Below are 11,419 nucleotides of genomic sequence, written 5' to 3' on the forward strand. Positions count from 1 at the left end.
CTAACTCGGAACTGCGGGACTGATGTCTGCTGCTACTGCAAACCCCCTTGCGAGATCTGATCTGGCAGAGATTATGCGTGATCCCAAGATAGAAAAGGGAACTATGGTCTCAAGGAGTGTCAGGTGCTATAGATCGCATTATACATAAGGATCTGACAGTAGTACTCGGCACAATGTTTCAGGGCTCTAACTAAGTAGGATCAACCGTACCCTTAGTCGTACAACCCAACTACCCTATCGTACGGGCAAGTAATCTCTCCGAGTGCTGTTCTTGGTGTATTGTAGCAGCAAGACGGCCAACAGTTTATCTATGGTGAGGTTTCAAAGGAGCTAGGGGGCTTCCGATATACCCAAAGGGTACTTGGAATACAGTCTGTGCGCGGTTCTGTCTAATGCGCTACTACTCGAAGGGGTACCCATAGGGGTTACAAGGGATTCCAACAAGCGTGACCACCTCTTGTATTTCCTGCGTACATGCCTCCCCAAATAGGCAGGTTTATGCGCTCAACAACAGATCCCGTGGTTTAAAGATGCTAGAACACGTGTCTAGCCAAAAAAAAAATTGCTAAGAAATGGAGATCCCACCTGCCCTGGAAAGTGCTCTGATACCACTTGTTATGCTCTTAACCTGCAAGAAAATTACTAGAATACCAAATATGCGAAGAAATATACCCAGAACATAGAATAGTGAGAAACAAGAGCAAGTATTTTATTATTCAGAAAGCAATGTTCACTTGCCTCTTCAAGGGGGCAACCTCCAATAGAGCAGAGCTCGATTACAAAATAAGACACGATGCTCCTCGCAGGGAGTCTCTATCCTTTATATATGACTCATACATGCAATACCATGGATCAATACCATGGTTCTTATTAATACCATCTATCTAATACCATGGCCCATTTGCAACTAACTGTGGTCCCGTCATTAATTGCGGGTTAACCACTTACAATTATTAATATGGGCTTTATTGAATCCTTACTTAACTATAACTATGACTTGATCCTACTACATAAATAAGGGGGTTAGGGTGGGACCCTAACAAAAATCATGAATCATACAATCGACGTGGTAATAAGGTGATGAACATATGACAGTCACGGCATAGTGAGTTGGTATGCAGGAGGACAACCATGACAAGATTAAAGGACGACTTCAAATATGAATGCAAACAATAAACTAGATGGTGGCGACAACACGGTATAAACAGTTCCATTCAACAGTTTGATGGTTATGCACGGTATCTGGTCAAAGGGACGGCCACAAGGGCAATGTCCAATGGAGACTATACACGGCATACCAGTGAAAAGGACAGTAATTAAAATATGAAACGGTCAAATATGCATTCAAACCAATGGAGAAAATCTTGTGTGTTTATCGTTAACGAGCTCTGCCATAGCCATAGACCTCAAAACTTGATGCCATCATAGCCATTGGAGGCTCAACAAGAATGGTAGAAGTTAAGAGCTATTAGCATACAGTCAAAGGAAGTGAAAACCAGTTTGACAGAGGAAACAAACCGAGGAAGGTGAAAGAGATATAACGCCAAGAAATTGGAGAGATAAGTAGGGTGAGTTGGGAAACAAAGAAGGTGGAAGCAGTTGAAAAAATCCCGTGAAGATCCAAGGTAAGAAAGAAACATGATCTATTTCCTTAATGCAATGGATAGTTTAGAGGAAAATTTGGGATTATTTTTCGAGATTATGGATAGTCTGTGATTTATTTAAGGATTTTTTATGCCACCTGTCAACAAACGGAGGTGTTAAACATAGATAATTAGGGCACACATAAAGAAATATCGACACTGCTTCAACATGTCAGGTAAATCGATTTAACTTCTCCATGAAATCGCTGAGTCTATTAAATGAAACGAAGTGTTTGCATAGTGGGATTGATTGCTTGCATGATGACATAGCTTCAGATTAACTACAAAGTGTGTTGGATTGCACAAATAATGCACGGTGAACTAGTTTCAGGTTAATGAATGCGTTGTTAACTGTAAGATGGAGAAAATTAAAATAAATCATGACTAACAGATCTTAGTTTATGGTGTTGTTGAAGTAATAGAGTGTTTATTATGGTTGACTGCATGTTGAAATAATGAATGAGAAGTTTTGAGTGAAGTTTTGAAAATATGTAGTTGTAAAAACGTATAGTCGCCAAGCCTAAAAACTACACCTATACATGTGTTTTTATGAACAAACGGTATGATAAAAAACCAAGTTTCAGTTCAATGCATGAGAGAATGGGTCAATAAAACTAGAGTATTGGGCTTATGTTTGAAGATTTGGGTTTATATTTGAGTACGTAGAGCCAAAATTACATTGACTGTCATATGTTGATTGTATAAACAGTGCAATGGTTTATATCATTAGGCAATGAACTGTTATATGTTGATGCAGTGTTTTATATTGGTCATTGGGTAGTGAACTGTCATATGTTGATGCAGTGTTTTATATTGGTCATAGAGAAATGAAGAGTCATATGTCGATTAGATATGCTGAAGATTGGTTATTAAGTAGAATTGTATATTGGTTATTGGGCAGAGAAGTATTGCATATTGAAATATACATAGAGCCTCAATTTAAACTCAGTAAAAAACAAAATTTTGAGATTATATTAAGAAAAACAAAAATTGTAACATGATTTTTGTTTTCTTCATATATTTCTATTTCAAAACAGAGCTCAGTTTTTTTTTACAAATGTGTATAAAGGAGAATGTTTGATTGCATGAACAGAACAGAAATTGGTTTTTGAATCAGAGAATAAGAAAACTGTTTGTTTCTTTTCTACAAAAGGTAATGATTTAAAAAAAGCAGTGACTTATTGTTGTAGTGAGACAGAAATTAAACAAGCTTGAAATTCAATTGTTTTTAAAGAGCATCAGAAAGAGGTAAGCAGGATACTGGAGAAGCATTTGAAGAGAGAAATTGATTTCAAATTTAATGATCATGAAATTTTATTCAGTCCCAGAAATACATTTTGTTTTTTGAAAGCCACTATTTTTCGTTGCTTTTTCTGAGAAAAATAAAATGAAATTTGAAAAACGAAAACATGGGTTTTCTTCAGAACGATCCTAATTAGGCTCTACATGGACAGTTTTCTCAAATTCATTTCTATTTGGGATATTTTTATGGTTCTTTTGACCCCTATTTTGTAGATCGCGTGGGTAAAACAGTGGCTAAATTGAAAGTGAATGCCTAGTCATAAAAAGGATTGGCACAAGTTATTTTGTAGAGGAATTATACAAGAGGAAAACCCCCTACACAAGTGAAAGAAGCTTTGATTTGTTCGATTGGTGTTTTCTCTGTGACTGTGTGACATTGCAAGGTTGACTTCTTTTAGTGAAGATGTGAGGGCAAATGGATATTGGCTCCTTTAAGTAAAGTTGTTGATATTGCTAATTTTTTAGGGACATAAATCTTGTGTCAGAATGTATTACAAAATTCAAGTTTTATTTGTTGTCTTCTCGGAAGCTGCTCATCCAAAATGATTTATTGGTGTTATTTTTGGTGTTTTATCATCAGAAGAAGAATAGTGTAAAGTTTTGTATTTGATTGTTGGCGCTGAAACCTCATCACACATTAGAGACATTTTTGTTCCCATCACTCCAGAATACATAGCCCAAGCCATAATTTTTCCACTGATAGGTGAAGAATATTACAAAGAGCAACACTTCAAAGAGAAATGATGAAATTTCTTTTTAGAAAAAGAAAGGGAACAAAAGAAGAAAAAGTAAAGAATGTCATCTACAAGGAAGGAGAAAAAGTATATGAAGGCATAAATATCCTTTTACAGATAGCTCAAGAGAAAGCTTCATCTTCAAGGGTCAGAGCCACAGGTACATCAGTAGGCCAGTTAGCATATAGAAGCAAAAGGTCAAGGAGACAGAGGCAAGCATGAGGACATGCTTGAGAGTAAGCAAGGGGGAGATGTTGGCCCTCAGTTTTGGTCTATTTTTACTTAAGGAAACTTAATTAATCCTTATATTTTCCATCCATTTTCCATCACATCCATCTCATTTTGATGTATTTTATGCATATTCAGGTATTTGATTTTGATTTTGCAATTTCTAGAAGTTTTTATGAAAATTGAGTTTCAAGTGCAATTTTGGACAGAATCAAAAATTCCCATAATAGCTATGTGAATGACATATTTGCAGGACACTTGGGCTCGAGTTAGATGCATGAATGGAAATCTTGGGAACTAGGACTAAACTAATTCCACTTGGTTCGGTCAAAACAAGCTTTATTAGGCCCAGTCAAGGCTAGTCAAACATGAGTAGTCACCCAGAAAATCCCTAGGAAATAGGGTAGTTTTATGATTTCATGGGATTGTCCATATTTCTTGGGATGGATGGAATGAATTGGACTTAGATAGATGGATATGAATAGATATGATTGTTAGAGAGACTTTAGATCAATTTTTTTCATAAACTTCTATTTAAGCCAAGACTTTGAAGGCTTATGATATGTAATTTTTATATAACTTTATGCTGAGACATTTGAATATGGGATATTAATTAGAAGAACTTGTTCTACTTTCATTTTGCTGTTCATTAGTGTGGATGAGTGCTTGAAATTTCAGAATTTGATAGTAGCCTCAAGTGTGCAAGGCAAGGGTGGAGGGCCCCCACTCCAAGCTAAGTACACTTCATTGTTAAACTAGCTTAATTTTCATGAACTAGTTGCTTTAGATTTGTTTACTTATTTTGTTTCAGATTTGCTTATTTGAATTAATGTGTGATTATTGTTGAATGGATATTGGTTTAATTCTAATCTACATATGAAGGGACACACAGGAATTTAAGTTAAATTCCCCTTCTATTTGATCTTGAACTAAAACTAAATTTCATTCTCCTTTTCTTATTTGAAGTTATTTATGCATTTCTGGTTTGAAGCAATGGTGATTATGATAGAGTAGAATTGTGAAGAAGGAAAATCTGGACCTCCTTAGTTAGGAGCCTCTTCTTTTACATCTACTGCATCATAAACCATTGTTAATTAATTCTTTTAGATTTCTCTTCATGAAAGTAGTATTGCAGGGAAGGACAACCTGGTTCTCCTAAGTTGGGAGCCTCATCCCTCACATATTACATAAGTGAATTAGAAATTGTTAAAACAGGTTTATATTTGTAATATGTACTTCCTTAACTCTTCGAATTTTATCTTCTAAGCTTGGCTACATTTGATATCCATATACTGTGGACTTGCCTCCAAGTTTTACAAACCCGGATTGATAATTAAATACTTGTGTTAATTTGTGTTAATAAATTAGCCCAACAATGATGGAGGGGCTGCCATCGAGAGAGGAGAAGAATACAAAAAACGAATTTACAGTTTGTTTCTCTTTTAGTATCTGTGTAAAGCAAATGAGTCCAATATCTCTGTCATAAAGAAAAGAAAGGCATTTTTCATTTTTCTCATGTGTCTACGTGTTTCAAAAATTGTTGTAAGTAAAACAGTGGAGCATTTTCATTAAAAAAAAGCGAACGATACTCAATTCCCGTGATTGAAGGCATTTAAGACCAAGAACTAGACAAAGGCACAACCCAGCAAGATATCGCTTCTTTTTCAACAAAATAAAGACCCAGGTACAAATGTCATATAGTAGACAAGCACGCCTGTGCATTTCATTTCATCTTAACGTTTAAATAGTCCAATATACATTTTTCAAAACAAAACCCAAAGGGTTTCAAAACCCACAGAAGCTAGAAACCAACATTTATGCAGACTCAAAACAAACTGACAGCAAGGGTTTGAAACCCACGAAGCCATACAAAAATAGCAGAGGAAACAAGATCCAAAGGCTTGTGCCAATTAGAGAAAACGCAAGCAAAGTTAACTAGGCAAACACGGAGGGATCCTACCCTATTTTTCCCAAGCCGCAAAGACTCCCAAGGGTGAGGCTGTGGAGCAGCAATCTCCAGAACCGACCTGCACACCACCACAAAAATGAGATGGAAGTCAACAAAACCAAAATGGCAAATGAAACAAGGTGACAGAGAGTACTTTAAGAAAGGGAAGAACAAGGGTTTACCTCGAAGGAGTCTTTTCCAAGACAGAGGGTGAGAACCAAGTCTTTAGCTAGAGGGACTCTCCCAGTGAGAGCACCATTGACGAGTTTCACCTTCTCACAAAGGTGCCAGAGGGTTAGAATCACTAAAATAAGTTGCAGAAATGAAACTAGAATAAAAGCTCACCTGAAATAGCATTTGTTGAAGCCGCCCATAGTAGGAGGAAGAGAAACACTTGTGGATACATAAGCCAAGTCAAGTCCGGGACCAATAACAAAAACCACTACAAGAAGAACCAAACAAATCTTAAACCAGAGAACAGAGAGTAAGAGGGAACTCATAGAGAGTAAGCCAAGCTGAAGCCTCCGTGGAACAACAGACAAATCACCCCAAGAAACAAACGAAGGCACATCATACATATAGAGTTGAACCAAACCCACATCGCACGAAAAATGGAGGCCGACGTGTAGTTTTACTTCGACAGGTGGAAATGGATTGCATTTGTGGAACTGAAGCTAGTACATAGGGTCAGGCCTAATACATTAAAGGTTCATTAAACCCTCGCAACAAAACTCTGATTCCCTTTATTCGGAAGATACATAATAACGCAGTTTCATGACACGTTGTCCCTCTCGCGATTGCCACCACACTTGTCTTTCCTTCTTGATCTAACCTTAAAACCTTTGCAAGACCATTGTTCTTTGCTTCCATCTACCAAAATGTTCACAAAGTTCTCTTTCACACTCTTCCTCTCACAAGATCCATGCACAAAATCATGCTTCTTATTGCTTGGTCTTACCAACTCATGCTCACAAAAACAATGATTAAACTTGTGCCTTCATTCCTCCTTTTAAGGGCATTTGGAATGGCTAAAATTAGTGAGTTTTCTAATTAAGGAATGATTTTTTGATTGATTGAGTTAGGATGAGTTAACTTCTCATGCAACTTTTCCTATTTCAAGTCAACCACTCAAAACTCAATCACTTGTGTTTTTCCTTAACAATTCACATTAGAAAATCAAGAACTCGACTTTCAATTTTAACACATCAGTTAATTGTATGCCTACTCATCCTAATTTTTAAGGGATTGATTCCTAAATTATAGGAACTTATACTAATTTATAGGTAATATCCTAATTTTTAGGAGCTTGAGTCATGCAAAAGAAGGAACTGGTTCTGGCTCTGTAACCCCTGGTTAAAAGTTCATTTAATAAAAGTTAAAAATACATATTTGAAACAATTTTGAGTGAGTGTGTGTGTGTTTGTATTTCATGGTACATGCTCTATGAATTGAAGTGTTTTTTTAATTTCATGTGGATGTGTTAGATTGCTAGGTTGAATTTGCATCTATGAAGTAAGCATTGTGATATGTTGTATTGTTGAAGGTGTTTGGATTGAGATTTTAAAGACATGTTAGTTAGGGATATTCCTAGTGATATATGTGCTTAATAATCCCAAACAAATTGTAACAAGTTTTCGTCATTTGAGATCACATGTCCAAGTGTATACCAAATTTGAAAATAACTTTATTACAATAATTTATGTAATAAAATATATTTTGTTTTATTATCTTAAATCACTTAATAGTATCAACCCTATGTCATATTAAATCAACATAAATAATAAATCTTTGAAATTACTTAATCATGCAGACAATGCAACAAGAAAACCAAATTTGCAATTACACAATTTTGGATGATAAAATATTTAAAAAATGAGATACATCTCAACAATATTTTCACAAAATTAATACAATATCTAACTCTCCAAACTCCAACAAAATAAAATCATTAAAACTTTAACCATCATCAAAAATCCACAACAAACTAACATCAACGCCAACAAATCCTCTCTCAACTTCAACGAGTTTTTTTCACATATACTCTTCACATAATAACATTATTTTATTCCTTAAAATTTAGGAACACTAACCATGTTTCATCATACGATTTCATGGAAAGATAACTCCAATACTATTCTCCATATATACTTGTTCAGTTTAAAAGATGTGTACCCAAATCTATGATGCTCAACTTTTACATTAACATAAACAACAACACTTCCATGAAACATCTTAGAATTTTTAAATTTATTTTTTAAATGATTATTTGATATGGTGAGCGAAAGGAGACCGAAATTGAGATCTAAAAGTTCAAGTTGAGAATAAAAACAAATTATCAACAAGGAAGTCATGATATGAAAAACATGCCAAAGAAATTTGACTCGTTCCATTTAAAGTTCAAGACTGGTTCCATGAAAAGCATGCCAAAGAAATTCGACTCTACTTTCTAGACTCGTTCCATTTAAAGTTCAAGTTCCGAATAAAAACAAATTAGCCGTCTTTCCTTGAAACCTAACGCCAACGACTGTTGTCAAGTTTCAACTGCTCACCGCCTACATATATGCACACGCCTCTCGCTTGACTCGACCCGAGGACGCTGGAGTTCACTGTTGCAGAAGAAGAAATAGAAGCAGCAAGTAGGTATAGCTTTGAGTTTTGGTGTTTTCAGATGGAGATGTCACAGACGGTGGTGAAGGACGCTCCCGGCTTCCTAAAAATATACGCCGATGGCTCCATTTCGCGTTATGAGCAGCCAGTTATGGCTGCGTCGGAGCTAGTACCGGTGGAGGGCGCCAGGTCGAAGGACATCGTCATTGACCCCGCCACGGGCGTCTGGGTTCGCCTCTTTCTGCCGGATGACGTGCCCCACGGCCAGAAACTGCCGCTTCTTTTCTACTTCCACGGGGGTGGATTCAGCTGCGGCTCCACTGGCTGGAAAATCTTTCATTCATTCCTGAGTGACGTGGCCACGACGGCCCGAGTGCTGGTAATCTCCGTTGAATACCGTCTGACGCCCGAGCATCGCCTCCCCACTGGTTACGACGACTGCTGCCATGCGGTCGAATGGGCCGCCCTCGGCGGTGGTAAGGCGGAGCCGTGGCTCGAGTCTTACGCAGATTACTCGCGGTGTTTCATGGGTGGGGAAAGCGCAGGCGGCAATATCGTTCACATCGTCGGCACAATGACCGCTGGTCGAGATCTGGGGCCGCTTCACATCAGAGGGCTCATTGCCATCCATCCCTTTTTCGGCAGTGAGGAGAGAATCGAATCTGAGAAGGCAGCCTCTGAAGCGGAAGTTAGCGAGATAGAATTAGACGACCTGTTGTGGAGGATGTCCCTTCCGCTGGGCTCGAATCGTGACCATCCGGCCAGTAATCCCGGAGGGCCTCTGTCTCCCGACCTCCGCGACGTTCCTCTGCCTCCCGTGTTGGTGGCCGTGGCAGGATCGGATAGGCTTAAACCGCGCGGATTACTGTACTACGAGCTGCTCCAGAGGTGTGGGAAGGAGGCGGAGTTGATGGATGCTGAGGGAGAGATTCATGCATATCACATCTTCCATCCGCGGTCTGAAGCGACTCGTCTTTTGCGGGACCGCATGTCGCAGTTCATCCATCGCTTCGATGTGTGATGAATCAGAGTATTATGTATTCACTGATAGAGATTCTGCGACAATCTGTTCAGATATTAAATTCATTGTTTGCTAGTTGTTATTATAGTCTGTTGTTGTTTGTTAGGTGTGCTGTTGTTTGTTAGGTGTTAGACTCAGTTTAGTTTTACTAAATTGTTGAGTTTATTTATTTATTTATTATTTTATTTTAACCATTTTAAATAATGAGAAGAGCAGTTTCTGTTTCATGATTTCTCGTATTTTTTGTCGTATTATCTGAGAGAGAGCAGCAGGGATGAAAAAAAACAATTAGTTGTGTGAAATCTGTTTATATATTACCTTTATTACAATTTTTCCAAAAATAATGACAATAAAGTTGCAAAGGATAAAGTAATAAATTTGTATAATGCTTTTTATTTCTTTGATTTTAATTTTTTATTAGATATAATAATTTCAAATTTAATATTAAATTATGAATTTATAAAATATTAAGAGTGGTAAAAAACAAATAAAATTAACTTTTAACTTATTTGGAATCAAGTCTTTAAATAGTATTTAAATTTAATATTAAACTATAGATTTATAAAATATTAAGAGTGGTAAAAGACAAATAAAATTAACTTTTAATTTATTTGGAAGCAAGTATTTAGATAATATTTCTAAAATATATTATGAAAAATATAAATTATACTATAATTTAGATTAAAAAATTAAAATTAAGTAAATTTAATTTGAATGAATATTAAACTCCAAATATGTATATATAAATATATATATATATATATATGAAAGTTTTAATAGCAATGATAATTAATAATATTTTATACTTAAATTTAATCATCTTAATCAGCTAATGTACGAAGCTTTAGTACTCCATTACTCATTTTTCTTTCCATAGTAAAAACAATATGCCTCAGTTTGGATGTTTTCTTTCACAACAAAGTAAAAGCAATATGCCTCAGTTTGAACGTTTTCTTTCACAACAAACGATTGGTCTTCAACATATCTTTCTTGAAAAACGATATAAAAAATAGTTTCTTTTTCTTTTTAATTCTTGACATTAGTACAGACATTATATTACTCATTTTTCTTTCCATAGTAAACGCAGCATGCCTAAGTTTAGATGTTTTCTTTGGCACGAAACGATTTGTCTTTAAGCATATCTTTCTTGAAAAACAATATAAAATATAGTTTTTAATTTTTTTATTCTTAACATTGATACATACATTATTTAAAGAAATAATTTAATTTACATTGATATAGTAACTTAATTTATAGTGATAGTTGGCGAGAGCAAATGAAAAGTTGATATGACATTAAGATTATGATAGAAGTATTAATTAGTAATTGTTTCAAAAAAGTGTAAAAAGCAATAAGATTGTTAAATTAATTTGTATTATGGTTTCCATAATCAAGATAATAATTGATATATTAAATATATATAGTTAATAATTGATATATTAAATATATATATAGTTAATAATTGATATATTAAATATATATATAGTTAGTTAGTGTGTATTGTATGTTAGATTAGTAAAGTGGATATGTTTTGAGATAATTGTATTTATATTTATGTGTGAGGTGAACACTAGTAGAATGTTAGCCTAGTGGTGAACCCAAGTGTATCAATGAAATTGTTCAACCTACATGAAAGAAAATGGGCATAGGGCAATGGAGAAGAGATGGAAGAATGAATTTTGGATGATGCAATTGACCATGAGCTTTACATTGATTTTTTCCTATCACATTTTCTATAAAGTGATGGTCATAAATCTGGTGGGGAGTCTATAAAGTGATGGTCATAAATCTGGTGGGGAGTGCAGTGAATGATGATGATTTAGCAGTTTTTTTTTTCCTGTCATCTTCAGCTTTTCATAGTAGATCATAAATCACTTTACTCAAAATGATAATGCAAAATAACGCAACAAAATTCCATCCACAAGTTTGATAATAT

At 35.5% G+C, this 11,419-nt stretch overlaps 1 protein-coding gene across 1 annotated transcript; it reads left to right on the forward strand.

Moving 5' to 3' along the window:
• Nucleotides 1–8,455: 8,455 nt before the first annotated feature.
• On the forward strand, nucleotides 8,456–9,691 carry LOC149229464 (putative carboxylesterase 17). The gene has a single exon (XM_089375834.1). It carries the CDS (start codon nucleotides 8,524–8,526, stop codon nucleotides 9,481–9,483), a length of 960 nt encoding a protein of 319 aa, XP_089231960.1. The 5' UTR covers nucleotides 8,456–8,523; the 3' UTR covers nucleotides 9,484–9,691.
• Nucleotides 9,692–11,419: the final 1,728 nt, after the last annotated feature.

Source organism: Pinus tabuliformis, chromosome J (assembly GCF_031772625.1).
Source record: "Pinus tabuliformis cultivar Carrire ecotype Pingquan chromosome J, CPIR1, whole genome shotgun sequence".
NCBI classification, from domain to species: domain Eukaryota; kingdom Viridiplantae; phylum Streptophyta; class Pinopsida; order Pinales; family Pinaceae; genus Pinus; species Pinus tabuliformis.

What these genes read in the sequence shown, in the direction of transcription:
- LOC149229464 (XM_089375834.1), top strand. Translation starts at nt 8,524, where the DNA reads ATGGAGATGTCACAGACGGTGGTGAAGGACGCTCCCGGCTTCCTAAAA.